This window comes from Diadema antillarum, unplaced genomic scaffold, assembly GCF_040938485.1.
Source record: "Diadema antillarum isolate AM-2024a unplaced genomic scaffold, OU_Dant_1.0 scf00000032, whole genome shotgun sequence".
NCBI lineage: Eukaryota > Metazoa > Echinodermata > Echinoidea > Diadematoida > Diadematidae > Diadema > Diadema antillarum.
This window is the reverse complement of record NW_027270921.1, coordinates 431,920-451,974: the sequence shown is the minus strand read 5'-3', so window position 1 is coordinate 451,974 and position 20,055 is coordinate 431,920. Positions and strand designations below refer to the sequence as shown.

Here is a 20,055-nt window from a genome sequence, read left to right as displayed (position 1 = left end):
TAGTGGTCCTGGGCCACGGGGCCACCACCTATGTAAAGCCCTGCTGTAGCTGACCCATTTGAGACTTTACAGAGTTAGAAATTAAATTGAGGATCAGAACTGAAGGGAAGGTAGGGCTGTGCATTGTAGATCAAATTAATATCTATATCTTGCTGACTTAAAATGCAAGTAGAGATTTAACAAACTTTACAAGACTCAAACTGCACCTTGAGCAATGAAATTTGAAAGACTGAAACTTGAAGGATGAAATTCTTTGATTTGCTTGGAAAAGGCTTCCTATTTATACTTCTCACTTTTAAAGAAATATCGTATAAAGTGCAAAGATGAACACTGTCATGATGTCGATACATTAAGGTCTGCCATCAGTAAGTGTCAGCACAATTTTCCTATCTGTCCATAGAACCAGATGGTGATGCAGGCGCAGAACCCCCAGAGCCAGATGCAGCCCCGCCCACAGGTGGCCAGAACCTTCTCGGGACAGCCCACCCCGCCCCCTCAGGTAAGGCTCCCGTGCCATGACACACCTACTTTGTACATGTACATTTGTATCTGACCAATGATCACTCTGTCTATACTCACTGCTCCCCTCCCCTCATTCACTCAACCTCCTTCCCCTCTTCTTCTCCCCCTCTTCTCCTCCCCCCTTCCTTCTGTACCCCCCCCCCCCCACCTCTCTACATTCCTCTTTCTCTTTTCTATGGTCATTCTGTATGAGGCTTTTTCCTGGTCGTCACATAAGTTGTCCATGCATTAGACTTTGGCAGCAGCATATATGCATAATATTTGTCCATTCATTTCTCCTCTTATATCTTTTTTTTTTCTCCAACAAATGTCCCAAAAGTCACAAAACCACCACCTCTAAAACAATGATGATAATCAAGCTCTGTCCATACCCATGATGATAATTCTGCAATGCATTCTCCCAAAACAAAGCAATGACCACACTGTGGTCAGTGTTCCACTTCTTTGAACCACTATATTGCACTACCTACGTATGGTTTGGAATTGCATTGTTGAGGTACAAATTAAAACACATCCATCCATAGAGTGCTCTCAAATCAAAACACAATTTTACAACGTGTATACTTATGTTGTCAAGATATATACATCAAACTAAAACTGAGAAATATACTGTAAAACGAGTAATGTTCGCGTGCATTTTAATTTTGTGAATTTCGCGAGAGCCAAGATTCGCGAAATCAAAATGCATGTGAAAGTTCTTGCCTACTCTATACGCATTGAATGTTAGAGGTAACTCGTGAAAATGTCATGCCGCGAAAAAGGCCGTCAGCTCCAGTTCGTGACAATTTTATGCCTCGAAAATATTGTTTTTAATAAACAGTATTCTTATGAAGAATCAGCACAGTGGAATGTGGTGATTTCAGATCTCCTTTCGCCCTTTCACCCCTCGTCTATATACCTCATCTAACAGCCTTCAATGGAATCATGCCATAGAAAATATAAATTGGCCTATAAATGTCATATTGTTATGGTTAGTACATGAATGAATGAAGCCACGTGCTCACTCAGTTTTCAACATTATTCATATAGGATCTAGCGCAGGGAGTGAATTTTGGGTAATTTCTAATGTAGGTCTAATTCAGCACACATACCACATGACAATCATTTCATTGGCTGTAATGATTGTTAAACTTGCTACATTAATACAGCTCTGCCAGGAGTAATATATATAGAGTCAACTTGTTTTAATCGTGCAACTTTTTCAGTGGATGCTATTCAAGAAATTATCTCCACTCACCTGCTGTTGGCTGGTTATCTCCTGCAAACACAGTGTTGTGCACGATGCTACATAAGTGCTTGACCGATTGCCCAGGGCAAGTGAAAATCCAAGTTGGGCAGGTGTTTTGGAACAGTGAGAAAAAAAAATGCTTGCCTGAATCAGACAAGCAAAGATTTTAAAACCACTTTTTATTACATTTTCCTCTTCAAAGCCATAACATCAACCAAACAGAAGCCCAAAGATAATGTCTGTTTAATGGTGCAACACGCTGTACTCTCATTTCAGCAACTTTCCAACACTGTTGTAAAGAAGCCCAATGCAATGCAATAACAACTTTCTTTTTGAGCAAGTAAAATTGATGTTCTGCAACAATTTGAGAATCTGCTAGCCGACCAGGCAATTATATATTTTTTTTAAAAAGAAAAAAAAAAGTTATGTAGCACCCTGGTTTTTGTATTAAGCTGAAATCAAAGCATTCCCACATACAGTTTTTCTCCATTTGGTATCCTCATAAGTGAGCAAAAAATAATTCCTTGTCTTATTCTGCCTTTCAGTGTAGTGCATGGAACAATGTGTGTCTATTTGTCAAGTTTTCCTTTTTATCAGCATACATCAGCTCCTGCAGTTGAACTTGTAGTCTACATTGTGCATATTTGTACTTTTTTTTTTTCCCCACAGGCCTAATCTGTATGTCATATTCATTTTTTTTGTAAAGCATTTTTAATTGAAATGAATCCTCAAATCTCTCCCTGTCCTTTTATTGATGAACTCAGCATTTCTTTGCATTTCCCATACTATGTCTGTCAAGTCAATTTTCTTTTCTTTTACTTTTGTAAGTTTTAGTTGAGACATCCCTAATTGTAATCTTGCCTTTCGATGAAAGACAAAATCAGTGGTCAATTTCAGTACACTAGACTAGTTTAATCTGGCTGCTGTATTCTACTTATTTTTGTTTCTTTTTTTTTGGGGGGGGGGGGGGGAGGGGGCTGCTTAATGCTTTCCTTTCTGTCATACCTCAGTTACACTATCATATCCACTTTTATGCAAATTTTCTTTCGTATGAGTGAACGGCATTGACTATTGCTAATTCAAATGAATTGTTGAGTAGGTCTATGATTTTTCAAATTATATTTTCTCTTTTTCTGGCAAGGCTGCTTATGTCAATTGTCCAAAGTTTTTGCTTTTATCCCATGTTTGTTTATTAATTTTATGAATGCCATATGCTGTAAAAGGTGCAGTGCCGTGTTCTCGAATGCCCATTTTTGCCCACATTTGATTTATTTGACTACTCTTCTGATGCTTAGTGTGTATGTGAGTGTGTTTGTTAATTTCATTATGTTTGTCCACCATACATTATGATTTAAAGCCAAAACCATGCTTGCTGATCCCTGAATGTGCTGTGTGTGTTGTTTTCTTTCAATCTAGTGTTGAAAATACAGATTTTTTTTTTTAATATCTAATGTATTTTCATGCCAACTTCCAATTTCTCATTTATTGTAAATGTGTGAGTTGTCACCGCAAACATCCAGCCAATGTTGATTGCGAGATGAAACTGAATGCTTAATTTCAGGTGTCGTGATTTTGTGGCAATTCTAGGAATGTTGCCCATCAATTAGACCACAGTTCTGTGACTTGATATGGTTCAGTAGTCAATACACGGTGATTATAAAAAGGCTTTGCCATGAAATGGCAGCTGACGTATCCACAGTGTGCCTGAGGTTCATTAGATAGCAATTTTTATTTTTATTCAGTTTGATTTTATTTTTTTGAAGAAACTAGAGACATTCAAACAGCACATTACCTAGATTAAAATATGATGATTTTGACAGAACAGGCACATGTATAATCCTGTAAAGTTGTATACACAGTATCAAAAGAATGAATTTATACTTTTGAGCATCTACACGTATAATGAAATCTTAATTATTTAAAAAAAACAAAAAAGGATTGAAATGGCTTTAGAATTATAAGGTGTAAAGACCGTTATCTGAAATTTTATTTTTTTATCTTCTGGTGGCCTCAAGTAATCATCTGGTCTATACACCTACCTGTTAACTCTTTGAGTACTGTGGGCAGGGTCTTCATAAAAGGCAATCTGATTTTATTGCTGTGGTGCTGAAAGGGTTAAATGTGGAAATAGAGTTGATATAATGCAATTCATGCACATGTGTTCAATGGAAGGCATAATTTGTCACTTCTCCTTCGGGGAAAGAAAAATATGTTGATGTTCTGTCTTTTTGAATGGGAGAGTGAATCTGTGTTTCTTTCTAAATTTCAGTGTGTTTGTAATGGGATTCCCAGTTTTGATTCAGCAAATATGTGAAGGTTGCGGTGATAGGACATGCATGAAGATCTCTGTGTGACATCAATCAATGCTCATGCTGCAGTGAAGAGTGACACATGTAGTAACATCCATCAGAATATGAGACGGATAGTTTTAAACTCCAAGATTGAAAAGCTGATTGTACCGTGAGTGACGTACATGCATGGAACTCACACACATGAAGGTGACAACTAAGGATTAGACATCTTTGGTTGTGTACTAGTAAACTTTCCATTAACTAATTAATCCATACATATATACCGAGCACTACCTGAAGACCAACTAACCCCAACTATTTAATCTGCTGCTTTGCCTTCCTGCAGCCCAGGCCACCCATGTCTCCCTATGGTGGCTATTCGTACATGATGTCCCCCCAGGTGTGTATCATTAGCTGCCCCCCGCCCCCCTCAGTCCGTACCCCCAAGCATAGTCGTTCGTTGTTCCCTCTGGAGGCTGGGCCCGGCTTGACCCCTCTGGCCGACAGAGGCATTTCTTTTGTGTGTTTGTATGTATTACCATAGCAAGTTTGTCCGATGGCATAAATGAGTTCGGTGTTATAGTTGTCATTCATTGGTTGTTACTGTTTGGTGACATGGTCTTGACATGCCCGGCATGTTCCTCTTGTATCGTCCGTTCCCCGATTCACAGTTTTAACCGTCAACTCAAATTAACCACACTTAGTTCTTGTTTTGAGCACCTCACTTACCATTCCACCATTATAACTAATGCAACCCAATCATTCAGGTGACGCTGGTCTGGTATCTAGAGTGGACATCTTCAATATGTTTGCACCGTTGTAACTGCCATGATCACTCCGCATGTTTTTTGTCATTGAAGGTCATGTGACATCCACCATGGTTATTCAACCCCCTCCCACATCCTCCCCCCCCCCCCCCCGAAAAAAAAGCTGTGCATTTATCATGGATCATATAATGTTACATTTGGACTGATTCAGCATCTTGTGTGTTGGGGTTTGACTTTCTTTAATTCTCTGTGTAACAATACAATGGTTACAGTTCGTTATTCTGATTGTTCTTTAATCTAAAAATGAAATGAGGTTTGTTAGTCCAAATGTTTGATAATCAGAAAATGAGGGAAGGTTCATTATTCTGAAGGTTCGTTAATCCAAAAATGAAGTAATGAAAAATAAAAAGTACGAATAATCAATTGTAGAATGTCAGTTGTGTTGAAATTACAAGTTTAAGATGATTGAAAAAGTGGCTATACCCCATGCCAAGAAAAATTCCAGTTGTGTTCAAGCAACTCAGCTTGTCCATAATTTTCTACACCTTTCCTGCAGATAACCTGAAATGTTTGCGTAAACCTCCCTTTATGAATGCATTGGGCATGAGGTATGGCAGAACAAAGAATATGACAATGATGGAAACGCATGTATACAGTGTATCTGAAATCACCTCTATACCTTCCCACAATGCATTGCGAGAGATACTACAGTCCTTCCTGTCCCAACCATTAAACATGGCTTGCAGGCATGATCAGTCGCTACATTCTTCTTCTTTTTTAATGTGATATGTAAAGGAGTAACACCAAAGAATAATGAGTGAAAGTAGGCATTTATGTTATGTCATTAACACCAGAATTTGTCATTTGGGTTTAATAGATGAATACTAAAGGTCAATTACCCTTTGCTACAGACTTTCAATAGTCCAGAGCTCGAGTGAATCTACGGGGGGAGAGTGAGGCTCTATTCAATCAACATTCCTTGTAACATTGAAATTGGTCTCCATGTCACAAATGGAAATGAAGGAATCTTCACTAAGTATGCTCCGAAGTTAGGATGGATTGGCAGTGCCCCAGTGGTGCACAATTACTGCAGTACATTTTCATCTTGTGACAAGCATACACTATTAAAAAAAAAAAAATGTTTTCTAAAATTGATGTGAAACTTTTGATCTCAATACACTCTATTCACCTCCTGAATTTTCAGCTGTCAATGCTACAGCGTTCATCAGTGGACTGACCTGTTTTCACGTTGATGTAATGATATGGATTGAGATCAACAGTTTAACACCAATTTCAGATAAAGTACCAATACAAAAGAGCTTCTACTCTAAACAAGAAAAAAACATGTTTTTTGATAACTGTAACAATCTTTTATATAGTGGCAAGACCAATAGACCTGGTATGCTGATAATGATTATAATACTACTGCTAATTATGATAATAATATTCAACTTCTTTGTTTGATAGCCCATATCACATTCTGGAAAAAGTATCTTAGTTCTGTATGCACTTTGTGCAGTAATTGTCATATTATCTAACCACAAAAAAACCATATTATTATCCTGAATCTGTAATCATTAATGTGAGCAGACAGCCATTCTTGAAATATGATTGTCAGACAAATTGAAAAAAAAAATAGTGCTCGTTGGAAGTGATTTTTGACCACAAGATAACTTGCTCTGTTGTTGCACAGCTTCAGGTTGAGTGCCAGTCCTGGCCTAGGCCACGACGTTGTCTAGAAATGTGAAAGAACCAAATATCTGTTGGTTCCAAAATTACTGTCCACAAATTTTCCTTTCGGTGCGAAACGGTGCATAACCCCTGCAATGAAAAGGAGTTATGCGAGGCTTGGTCATTGCCTGTTCAAAAGGCAAACAAAAGAATTAAAGCTCCTTTTCAAACTATGTTTTCTCTTTCTATATATTATTATAATATTTAATATTTGCAGCCTATACCATCACTTGTTATCCTGGCGACCTGTCACAAATTTGAAACTTTATGATCAATCTAGACATGTGCAATTTATTATACCAAAGTACGTATTTTAGGACCCCCCCCCCCCCATATATATATTTTTTCATTTAGCTTTTTTATTTTTATTTTACTCAACTGATGTACAGGAAAGGTCTCTATCTGAGACCAAAAAAAAAAAAAAAATCCTGTAGAAAAGATATTTGTTCTTCAACTAATTATAAGCTGTTCCTCAGTGTCTAGTTTCTGTCTAAGTTATTGTTCGTCTGTTTGTCTGTTTGTCTGTTTGATGGAAGAGTTGTGTTTATCTATACTTGATGCTATTTTTTGACAGTCATGGTCTCATTGAGATAAAGAGAAATACCATTGGATGGATGGCCATTTCATGAATTAGTACACCTGCATGAATCCAAACTTGTTGCATGTTTTTTATTGCCAATCATTGTTGAAGCTAACAGCAGTGTCCTCCTTGTGTTCTAGTGACCAATGTCTTTTGTCAGCATTTGTGTGTTTGCAAACTGAATGCTTTGTCATTTTCAGTATCATATTTCATACTTGTATTCCATCTCTCCATGCAAAATCTCTTTAATCCCTGCATGTGTTAAAAAAAAGACAATTCATTTCTATTAAAGGGAACATCTGTAATGTTGTGTGATAATTCTAAATTTGATCATACAAGTTTCCTCTCACTAGTGCTAATATTCTCAATGTATGTTGGTATTTTGGTTGTCATGGCACTAATCATATTGAAAAAAAAAAGTGAAATGGTTGATGTCACATATTTGTGAGAGAAATGGTGAAATGATGGGCACATCATGCATAATACCTGGTAATCATGGTGAATTTTGTAGAGGTGTTCAAATCGCAGATATATATCATGACTTTACACAGGAATTCAGGCAATAATTACAATGTGAGACTGAGATAACACTTTGTGAGTGCAAGAATGAAGGAGATGTACATTGTTCATCAGTTTGTGAAACTTGTCCTTCACTTCAGTTCTGTGCTGCACTCAGAGTATCGATGGCAAATTGAATAGCATGAGATGTATTATCTGTTTCTGCTTTACATCGGTAAAGAAATACCAGTACTTGATATTTCAAAAGTGTATCATGTACTCAGAATTTTCTACCTGTAACAGTTGGGGGGAAAAGGGGGAAAAAGAAATTCTAACGAAAAAATAAGCCAGCATATAGCTGTGCATAGTGATCGCTCTTAAATACCGCCAAGGCTATATGCAGAATGCTTATGGCAGGAAATTCTAATGTTGAAAACCCAGATTATGAGGGTTTTTAACCTTCTAGCATTACAGAAGGAATGAATGCACATTATTTGCATAGATAAGATTTCTGTTAATATTCCAAACATGGAGCTACAGCGTAGCTCTATGCACCAAATATCAATTATCTTTTAACTTGTGAAGAGGAAGTATTGTTTGAGGAAACGACCATATGCACTTTCCCAAAAGTAATGCAAAGGAAATTGATTTTATACTAACAGATACTTCGAAAGTCCCGATATAGTTAGTTAGTGGTGACATAGAGTGGCTGTTTATCAGTAGGAATGAAGCTGCCTCGAAGAGAAATAGTTGGGGTCACTAATAAACATTGAATTAGGTCTAATGCACAACAGTGTGACACTAGGCGTGTGGAGGAGTATGTGCAGAGATTTTCCCATCTCGGTTCGATTGTCAGGGCGGGATGGTCGGGTTTGTGGATGTTATAATCATCACTCTTATTGTTACTGACTCCATTGAAATAACCGTTGAAATACCTACCCTTTCATACTCAATCCTATCAGTTTACATGGCTACTGCTCCGACTAATCTCACCAGCACAATAAATGGCAATAACTTTAACCATCAAGCTTATTGAAGGATGGGTTTGTGGATTTAATAGTCGTCACTCTTTTATATTGATAAGTCACTGAGTGCATGTAAGAAATCACATACCCACATTTCATACTCGCACTAGGTTACATGGCAATAACTTTAACCATCGAGCTTGTTGAAGGATGGGTTTGTGGATTTAATAGTCATTCTTTTATAGTAACAAGTCACTGACTGCATGCAAGAGATCACATACTTACCCTTTTATACTCGCACCAGGTTACATGGTTACTTCTCCTACTAATCTCACCTGCACAATGAGTGGCAATAACTTTAACCAGTGTGTTTGTTGAAGAGAAGCATGACATTCACAAAATCCTCATCTCCTTGTCCTGGATGGAATGTTGCTCTGTTTCTCTTCATGATTCCGCATGTGAATATTGTCGGGACCTGACCGCCGGAAAGTGCCAGGTGCATTTTATTATCTCTTCTTTTTTTTTCTTTGAATTGACAAACAAAAATGATGTCTGAATTTCTTGTTATTTTGTTGAAAAAGTCTGTTGTAGCAGACTCGCCGGTGTACAGGCAGCAAGCATCCCCAGCCCAGCCCAGCCAGCAAGTACCGACCCCAGGGTGAGTTGAAAGACCCTCTCTCATTGGCTGCAGAGAGTGATGGAGGGCGGGGCATCCAGTCATAGCACACACCTCTTGAGTACATGTACATTATTGTTATGATGTCACACTTAAAGCTAGGGTTTACCATAGAAAACCCTCTTTTAATCCTCAGAGCTGATTAATGTTTATTAAGTCAATACCACTGTGGCCTCAGTTCTTGTGTTGTGCAGTTGTAGCTAGTGTTTTATTAGGAGTCTCTGGTTAAGATTGTGTCAGCTGTCTTAAAGGTGCGTAGACCCGGTAGTTGCAGGGGCGCTGTTGGATGATAGTGCCGATCACCGTAGCATTGATATGAAGATTGCCGAAGTTTAGCTGTCATCAAGAGGAAAGCGCATAGGCGTTGCTAGGTAACGTTGCCTTCGTTGTCTTCTCTGCGCATTACGCAGTCTGTAGTGATGCCAGGGTGCGTGCTTCTTAGTATGACGTCACAAAGTAAGATTGCTAAAGCTGTCATCATCAGCTGAATCATGAGCCGAACTGTGACCGGACCACTGACTGCAGTGGATCAGACTTCTTCGGACTCATGGAAATGGGTCAAAGCGTAAGCGCTAAAGAGGAGTCAGTAGCATAGGCCTCTGTAGGAAACTTCGCCGTACGCCCGCGTAGGCGTTCGACTAAACCACCGGGTCTATGTGCCTTTAAGTCTTGTGCCAAGATGAGAAAAGCCTTCACAATGCATGCCCTGCACTGCATTGTTCAAGCCAGAGTTTACCTTGGAAACAATAAGGGTTGATTTTACTAGAGTTTTTTTTTTACCTCTGCCAAGGGAGGAGGTTATGTTTTCTTTGGCGTTGGTTTGTTGGTTTGTCCGTGTGCAAAATAACTCGAAAAGTTGTGAACAGATTTGGATGAAACTCATGGGAAGGTTGAGAATGACACAAGTAACAGATGATTAAATTTTGGGAGTGATCTGGCAATTTTTATGGATCTTATGAAGGATTTTTGATATTTTGGCATGTAGGGTCATTGAACTTGGGAGTACAACTGCATATTTTTTAGGTTTTCATATGGCACTAGAGTGCGTGCTCTAGTTTCTGCTCCAGGGTAAGGCGCGCCATGCAGCTGGCATTGATGATGTAACAAAAGGTTTCTATATTGGGAAATCGGGTGATTTTCAGCATGCATGCATATGGGTGGAAATTACTGATCTCTACGGAAGAACAAGATCAGTGGTGGAAATGAGTTGCTTGGCGGAGGTCTGCGCTCTCAGAGTGCTTCTATACTTTTTCTCTTTTTTTGTGACAAATTTTTCTGAGCCAGATGATGTAAGCTCTTTGACATAGGAAGAGCTTGAGAATAAAACATATTCCTATCCATGATGAAATAAAGAGGTGTCCTCAGTGATTGTGCGAGAGCTGTGATTGACTCTTCTTCCTCCTGTTGATCACTTGTTACACTCAACATCATAATTTTCATTGAAGCAAAATTTGTGCTTTTGAAAGTTGTACAATATCAATGCAACCAAGTACTATCGCATGAAATGTTCTTACCAAAAATCAAACTAAGATTGAGATAAGAATTCTGCAATTTATTGGTCTGTAATATTGAGATCCCTTTTATTTTGTTGTTGTGGTGCTGTACAGTTTTAGAACTGCCAATTTTTTATGATCCTGAAGGAAGTTCCTTGAAAACTTACATATCTTTTCAGGTCCTGACAAAGACAACATTCAGCCATCCTCATTGAGGAATGATTTTTCACCTATTGAAATGCATGTAATGCACAGACACATTGTATTCCCGATTACTTTTTCTAGCACGTCCCTAATTTTGGTGTGTGAATGTTGCAGCCCTGAAAATGCATGGCATAGCACTAAAGTGAAGATTGGGATACTATTAACCAAGTAAATCATAGGGAAATGTTTGTGGTGCACCATGAAACTCTCCCTACGATATTCTGACCATTACTGTAAACGTCTATATTTTCGCGTGACTAAGTTTTCACACTAAGCGGCTCAAAAACATATTCGCGAGTTCTTGAATTTGCGGTGCGCAATTGTCAACCCATTCAAAATGTGTAGAGAAAATTGTTAAGATATTTCCATGGGTCTTAGAATTTGTGCTAGCCAGAAGTAGCGTGAAATATGTGAAAATTGATGTACTGCAGAAATTTCTGCATTTACAGTATGCAAACCTTCAAAGATCATAAGACTAAATCACATTTTCATTCATATGAAGCAAGAAGTTTGGAGGGTTTCTTCAAGAATACATGTACACTTACCACTACAATGATGAAGCACTCATTGTATACTATTGTGTTCTTCCACGTACAGATCCAACCCTCTGCATTCCCCAGCAAGTTATTTCCAGCCGTCGCCATCCCCTCAGGGACACTCTATCCCCTCCCCAGCAAGTGGAGGATCCCAGAGAGGTGGGCCACCCAGTGTGCCATCTCCCAGCAGCACACTGAACACTCCAGGTAAGAGGGGATGTCCGCAACAGCAGAGGGGTCATATAGTAGGTGTTATTAAAGTCATCGTAGTCTGTAGTTCTGTTTGTGCAATGTATGCAGCCACTTTTGGAAATGCTTTAAAAATGTTCTCGAATATATTTGGAATGAGTGAAATCATGGATTTATTTGAAGAGGAAAAAAATTGCAGTCTGGCATCAGAGAATTTCTGTTCAGTGAACATTGGGCTTTGAGATTAAAAAGATCAAGTCAATACCATAGTAAAATTGTCCATGAAGAGAGAAGTTGTTTTTTGTTGTTGTTGTTGTTGTCATATCTGAGTATATTCTCTTCTATCTATAATGATACCCCTCATTTCATCATCACATTTCCCCTGTCCTTTCACTTTTCTTTCTTCTCCTCGCCTGATTTCCTATTCTCGCTCTGTCAATCACCTATCCTTCTACTGCATATGTTAAAAAAATTATATTCCTTTATCTTTTCTTTCCTTACCAATGCCTGCCCCCCCCCCCAACTATATGCATTTCTCTATGCGTCTTTGTGCCCCCAAGGCAACCCCGCCTCAGTTGGTAGCGCCACTGCCAGCCCAGGGATGGGTATGAGGGCGGGGCCGCCCTCCAACCAGAACCAGGCAGAGCTCCTTGCCTGCCAGGAGAAGATGAGGCAGCTGTCCAAGTACATCGAGCCCCTCAAGAAGGCCATCCAGGCCAACACGGGCCGAGAGGACGGTGAGTTTGAGGAGATGGGGGGGGGGGGGGGGGTGGAGGGGAGAAGAAGGACATGATGTATAGAGGAAAATAGCAGGTTGGCACATTTCTGCCAAGTGTGGATCAATGTGCATTATATGCCAATAATTCAGTTCAGAGTGAGCGCTGGACCGTGCAGACATAGATTGCGGCTGTAAAAATGGAAATTTTCGCACATTTTATGCAACCAGTAACTATCACGAAAATAAAAGCACACAAATATATTTGCTTGCCATATAGTCCAGTAATTAATGTCTTGATTCCACGGAATTAAAAACATGTGAAACTCATCTTACGTGGCCTACCGCGAAAAAGTAGTCGTGTGAAAATATCCATTTTTACAGTATTATATTTCACCATTAATACAACACTCTACGTAGCACGCTAAAGTGTGTCAGTATGTCATCCTAGTCAAGAGTTCTACAATCTTGAGATTGATAGTGTAACGATTCCCTGTGTTTTCCCTATTCATCTGTGGGTTTATAGTAGGCGGCCTATGTTTAACAAAAATATAGTTCTCATATGCCTGCAGAACTGTCAATTGTTGGTCTAAAATGTACATATATGCATAAGAAATGAGTGAAATAACGCTGTAACAACACAATTTCAGTTGTGCAACAACACAAATGCGAAGTAGTAGCCAAAGAAGTTCGCCAGAAGTCCGCAATCTTGGAGCTTACCCAGTGGTGGTTGCTATGTAATTTTTCACAATCGATTATGAATAATCAACAAATCAGGCCACAGCAGTATCCATTAATCTTCAACACTGGAGTGAAGCAGGTGCAGATTACAATTACAAGGGCACAATCAATCATCATGTAACGTAACGTTCCACTTCCCCATAATGCTGAACGGGGAGGGCGACTCCTGAATTGCAGTTGGTATACTGACTTTTATCATGTCACACTTTTGAACTCAAAATACTACAAAAACGTAACTCATTATTCCGGACAAGTTTCTTTTAATACAGTTTTCCAGTGTATTGCAAGCAAATTCGAATGAGTGAAGATGAATTTTTAATACTCTACAAGTACTACTGTATGTTTAGCTTTCAAAACTTCACTTACGCAATATCCATTTCCTGAACTCATTTAAAACTAAGTATAAGTTTCATCTCTTGCCTTTTTATGTTTAACGCAATCCTTTATACACACACACATCCACACACACACACACACAAACTCACATACAAACAGACTTTGAGTAATCTTGTGCTGTAGTTATTTTTATGTTTTACATAGTGGGTTTGTCTACTTGTCAAGCCTCATAGGCTTTTACTGATACATCCTATTTCAGTTTTCTTTACTACAATGCACTCTGTTCTACTGTATTTGTTTGCTGAAATATTTTTTAAACATTTTTATACCTGTACATATTGTTTATGCTAGTATATGAATGCTTGTTATTTTACAGTTTTTATCTGTAGAATGAAATAAAACGAATGAATGAATGGATGACTTCCCCTCCCCTCCCCGTGCAGGTGGTGTGAGTGCCAATGACCTGGCCAAGATGAATGGCCTGCTGGACATACTGACCCACAACAAGAGGCTGAATCTGGCCAGCCTCAACAGGTGTGAGGCATACCTGGAGAACATTGAACAGGTGGGGACTCCTGCCGTGGTATCGTTTTCAGAATGCATTATGTGTTCATACTCTTATATTTCAGTATCTCCACCAAGGAAGGAGGTTAAGTGATTATCGGCAAAATAACTAGAAAAGTTGTGAACAGATTTGAATGAAACTTGCAGGAAAAGTTTGATTATGACACAAGGAATAGATGATTAAATTTTGGTAGTGATCCGGGAACTTTTATAGATTTTTGTAGGATTTTTGATCTTGTGGCGTATAAGGTCGATGAACTTGGGAGTTCTAGCATGCATTCTGGAGGTTTACATATGCGCACTAAACAGAATATATATTGGGAAATTGCATGCATGTTTTGTGGAAATGAGTTGCTGGCTTGGCGGAGGTCTGTGCTCTCCGAGTGCTTTTCTAGTCCTATTACTGTATATGCCATATATTTAGCAAGTCTAATTTTTCCAGGAATCAAGACTTCCCAACAATTTTGCGAGCGGCTGAATTCATGATCATAGAGGGCAATAATGTACGACAACGTGTAGGCTTGCTTGTCGCATTCGTGCCGCAATCAGAGTTAACTGGTATTAGCATGGTTGCTGAGGGTCTGGAGGGGATGACATACACTTTTGTATACCTGGATGAAAACATGACACCAGTAGCAGAGACTCCAACTCTCCCGCCGAAAGCCCATTTTTGCAAAATCTCCCGTTCTCCCGCTTGAGATTTGATTTCTCCCGCCCTGGCTCTGTGTCTCCCGTTGGAAAGGATTTCTTACTTATTGCCATATTGTATGTTGAAAAATAAGCCTAAGATAGCACGAGAGAGCATCTAGAACCCTAGACTGGACCCCAGCCGCAGGGAATTTCACATGAAGGTCATTTGAGAGGAGAGTCAGATGCTATACCTTGTCCTTTCAAATTCTATTAAAACTAAATTTTTTCTTGCAACTGAAAAAATTTAGTGCTTATTTACGTCGATGTAGGGCAATTTGTCAATCAGTTGAAACGAAAACATCTCGACGGAAGAATTTCATGAATTTGGATAATTACGCAGTACCCGCTGCATGCTATAAGGATTAGAACCAACACTTGCTGTCGGGTGGAAGCTCAGTGGTCTAGTGGAGATGACGCCTGTCCAGAGATCAGGAGGTTCGTAGGTTCGAATCCTGCTCGAGTAGGTACGCCCATGATTAAATCAGTTGCAATGAAAACATCTCAAAGGAAGAATTTCTTGAATTTGAATAAAACTAAGTAGTCTATTAATTCCATTTGGGGCCAACAGCAACTCAAGCTGAATATGTCCAGTGCGGCATCTTCTGCCACGACCACCACTACAACTACAACCAGCAGTGCGGCGCCAACCACAGACTCTCGGATCAAGCCGGTGCACATGTTCCAACCCTTGCTTGAAGTGGTTCGGGCGCACATCAACTCTCCCACCCTCAACCACTCCCTCCAGCGCACCTTTGGTCCAGCTCTGACTACTTTGCAGGGCACCCCTCCCCAGTGAGTAAAAGTATATAGATATTACTGATGATGGTAGTTATGATGGTGATGATGATGGTGATGGTGGTGGTGATGGTGATGGTGATGGTGATGGTGATGGTAATGGTGATGGCGATGGTAATGGTGATGGCGATGGTGGTGATGATGGAGGTGGTGGTGAAGGTGGTGATGATGAGAAGGATGATGATAGTAATGACAGTAGTGATGGTGATGCTGGTTGCGGTGGTGATGATGATAATGGTGGTGGTGATGATGATGATGGTTATGGTGATGGTGGTGATGATGATGGTAATGGTAATGATGGTGATGATGGTAATGGTGATGATGCTGATGAGGATGATGGCAGTGGTGATGATGGTGATGATGGGGGTAATGGTGATGGTGCTGGTGGTGATGGTGATGGTGGTGATGATGATGGCGATGGTGATGATGGGGGTGGTTGTGGTATTGGTGATAATGGTGGTGATGGGGGTATTTGTGGTGGTGGTGATTATGAGGATGGTGATAGTAATGACAGTAGTGATGGTAATGCTGTTTGCAGTGATGATGGTGATGGTGGCGTTGGTGATGAGAATGATGATGGGGATGACAGTGATTGTGATGGTGGTGGTTGTGGCGTTTATAATGAGGAAGATGGTGATGATGATGGTGGTGGTGGTGATGAGGAGAAGGACGAAGATGGTGATGGTGGTGATCATTTCGCCTCTGTGCACCACAGTGTAATACTGAGGAAGCATAATGGAGTGTAATCATCATAGTCACTGGAAGCAAAGTGGGCAGGGGTACACAGGTCACTGTTGGTATGGCTTTTCTGCACTCTGAGAGGTGGTGTCAAAAGCAATGAACTCTATCCTGTATTGTCATGTATATTGTGGGAAATATGTCACTTTGTTCAAATACAATGGCATTACAGATGAAAGCTGCCACATGCAAATCATTGATGGGGTGACATCAAGCAACAATGACATTCAGTCAGGCATATAGAGATGGCTCCTTTGTTAAGCTAATTTTGGCAAGGGCTTCTTAATAAAACTTTGTTTTTCATGTACTGGTATATTTAAAGGATATATCAGACTTCATTGTATACTTTCATTGGGGTAAGCAGTGAAACACTTACTGTGCTTGAATTTCCTCATTATGAATTTCACTTTATTTCATTTCATGTCTGTCTGAAGTTTCCAAATTCTTCGGCAGCATTCAGGAGCTGGATGGCACTTTTAAAGACTTCTCCTAATGTTATGGAATGATGTTATAGGCTTACCTCTTGTATCACCAATTCAAGCCATGACTATCTAAGACTGCCCCTACCCTACCGGTGCTATCTCAATGTGAGTTGCTACAGTAAAACTCCTATTATGTTATTCCCACAATTGACATTGCAGCCATCGTGCTTTGCAAAAGAGATATTTGACTATATAATCATTATGCCACACGTCACATCTTCATCCTTTTTCCTCCCTTTGCTTCCAGCTTCCCAACCCCTCCGGCCAAGAAGCTGAAGACTGAGCCCAGCCCCACCACCCAGCCGGCCGTGCCAAACATTGTCCAGGGGGAGGTGGCGCGCCTTTCTCCAAAGTTCCGCATCAACCTTGACCCCATGTTTCACACCGGTGGCAAAGATGTGCACCTCATCTGTAGAATTGGTAAGGGCCAGTAGTTGTCTGCGAGGACAGACCACGCCTCATGTCCGTGCTTCATAGCATTTATCAATTACTGGAAGGCTAAATTTTAACCATTGCCCAGTACGTCTTTGTATGTGGTCATTCATAAGCATCTGGATCATTCCATATCTGAGTTAGTTTCACTTTTAATGTCATAATATGTCTGCTGCTAGTGTACATAAATGATGCATAGGTGTGACCGCATCAGTAAAGATTGTGTGCAATGCTGTAACCATGCAATTGTTTAACCCACGAGGCGCAGCTGAGTGGGTTTAGACTGGACTCCATGGTTACTACATGTACTCTATTCCTATTGCTTCACAAAAAGACAAGCGCATCATCTTTTTCATAGAAGGGTGGGCAAATTTTTTGCCAGGAATCCATGGTTTAAATTGTATTGCCGATAATTACTGACACTTGGCACATTTACTGGATACGTTTCCTTTTGGCTTGTCATAGATGCTGTGTGACAGTAACTACTGGATGCATGAAAAAGTTTACTGTATGCGTGGCTAACCATTTCTGGCTAAGTGCGCAAACACTTGCTAAGTCGGCGAACAATTGCGAAGTACACAAACTTTATTCCAACAATGTGCATCGGGGTGTTTACAGTGTCTATGACCAAGTGTGTATCAGCATGTTTACAGTGTCTATCTCCAATGATCACAATTATTATTTGATATTTAATGTGCTGCCAGTGAAGTTTGAATCACGGCTCTTGAGCAATTACATTTCAGGACTTTTCTCGACTTGTTCTATAATAGAATTGTTGCACTGTCGTGCAAAGTATATACTATGATAGTAAGTCACACCATTCTTTTTGCTGCTCTGAGGGTAACTACAAGACACTTCACCAGAAGAAAAAAATAATAATGATAACATGAGGGGTTCCCACAGTAATACCGTAACTGGCAGTACGGCAAGCTGCAAATTGTAAAGTTCCACCAAAGATATTTATACCCCGTGTAATTTTGTCCTCTGCACTGCTCTGTCACCATTTCCAGATGACAAGTACCTGCCCAGTGTTCCACCAATCGGCATCGCCATCCCTGAGCAGTACCCAGAGATGAACCCCATCTGTGACATCTCAATACAAGAATACAGTGAGCCAGCCGGGACATTTTTATTCAGTGATCAATAGTTGATGAATCAGTATTAACACACACACACACACACACACACACACACACACACACACACACACACACATATATATATATATATATATATATATATATATATATATATATATGGGGGGTTTGTGTGTGATGTGGCAGGAGATAGTTGTACTGGCTAGTTATTGAAAAATCATGGGAATTGGTCATGGCCTCACATTTGCCCAAAAATATTTTGATGCAATTTTAGTGTTTTTGCTATTTCATCTCACAGTTCTGCAACTTGCAAAAATTGCAGAACTTACCAGTATTGGAAAGTTTGCCGGATAAATCATCATTGTAAATGGTATCTAGAACCCCTTGAATTCTAGAAATATGTTAATAATGTGATGATGATTGTCAATGGTGTGTACTATTTTCTTAGCGTAATAGCATGCACCATGTCATAGTGTTGTGGAAACGTAAGTTGAGCATTGGCTCTGTCACTATCTTTTAAACATTTTACCATTCTGAGAAGACAGCAAAAGAATCCTTTAATTTGATCTTCATTTGTGCTAGGAATGCTATTCTCTCTAGTCATCTAGGCCTCACTATGACCTCACTTCACGGATAAAAAAAAATGCCATTTACTGTATGTGAGTCTATGACATTGACAAATATTGTGGCAAACTTGTATTGATTCAATAGGTGGAAATCAGGTCAAAATGAATTGATGACAGTAAGTTTGATGCATGAAGGTCTACGAGTATGTCTGTACACAAACTGTTTAGTTGCTTCTCACGTCTCTTCCAACTGACATTTCTCCCTCCTCCTTCCTGTACCAGGTCAAACCCCCTTCCTGAAGCTTGTTCAGATAGCGCTGCAGAACCAGCTGATGCACATGTCCACCCACTTCACCCTCACGCAGGTGCTGGACGCCTGGGAGATGAGTATCCGCAAGTCCTGCCTGACCATGATCGCGACCAGGGACGCCACATGAGCCGCAGAAGCGATACGTCCATAGGGATTGGTTACAGAATGCTATCGAGTCATAGCATTAATACATTTTGAGGCAGGGGATTGTGACAGGATTTATGTGAGCACAGCATTTTAGACTGTGAACCAGATGCTGATAAGTTCTAGAGAATGAGAATGGAGTGCCTCGTAAGGTCGTCCTTCTTTCTGGTAGACTTCACGAGAGTCATTCTTGGAGTGTGTAAAACCAAACTTTGATTATGCATTGAGTTTGGGGAAAGCATTTGCGTGCGACTGATGGCACAATGTTTAGGCTATGGCAAAGAGACTGTGATGTTCTGAAGAAAGTATTTGAGTGCCTCAGAAGGTCATCTGTAATGGCTGACTTCATAAAGCAGACTGCTACCGTAATTATCTTCCCTTTTTTGTACACTGAGTGGATGGCATTATTGTCACTCAATATGAAAGGGTCTGCTATCCATTTTCCTTTTTTTCTACCCGAGTGATTGTGAAATTTGGTAATAACCAAAGAGATTTAAGAAAAATCATTGCATGGATATTCTTGATAATTGGCCCACATATGCTACATAAGGTGTAGAGTTTTGGGGCTAAAGTCCCATGAGGTCAAAGGTCACAGGAGTAGGGTCTATGACTAGAATTATGTTTTCTTACCATCACTGCAGCTAGAAATGGTAGAAAGATTTTACAGGGAGGATAGAGATAAAAAGATAATTATTTGCATGAATAGATGTGGTGAAAGGTCAAAGGTCAGAGAATTTGTGGCTGAAATGGTCACTTGAGATCATC

At 39.9% G+C, this 20,055-nt stretch overlaps 1 protein-coding gene across 1 annotated transcript in view; it reads left to right on the top strand.

The window, feature by feature from the left end:
- LOC139742106 (mediator of RNA polymerase II transcription subunit 15-like) overlaps positions 1-19,628 on the top strand; it is a 35,416-nt gene extending 15,788 nt beyond the window's left edge. The window contains exons 8-17 of the mRNA XM_071652680.1: positions 401-499; positions 4,388-4,441; positions 9,164-9,240; positions 11,553-11,698; positions 12,241-12,417; positions 13,916-14,049; positions 15,304-15,518; positions 16,989-17,161; positions 18,184-18,282; positions 19,119-19,628. Coding sequence (XP_071508781.1) covers positions 401-499; positions 4,388-4,441; positions 9,164-9,240; positions 11,553-11,698; positions 12,241-12,417; positions 13,916-14,049; positions 15,304-15,518; positions 16,989-17,161; positions 18,184-18,282; positions 19,119-19,273 — 1,329 coding nt within the window. The 3' untranslated portion in view covers positions 19,274-19,628. The remainder of the gene's footprint in view (positions 1-400; positions 500-4,387; positions 4,442-9,163; positions 9,241-11,552; positions 11,699-12,240; positions 12,418-13,915; positions 14,050-15,303; positions 15,519-16,988; positions 17,162-18,183; positions 18,283-19,118) is intronic.
- The last annotated feature ends 427 nt before the right edge of the window (positions 19,629-20,055 follow it).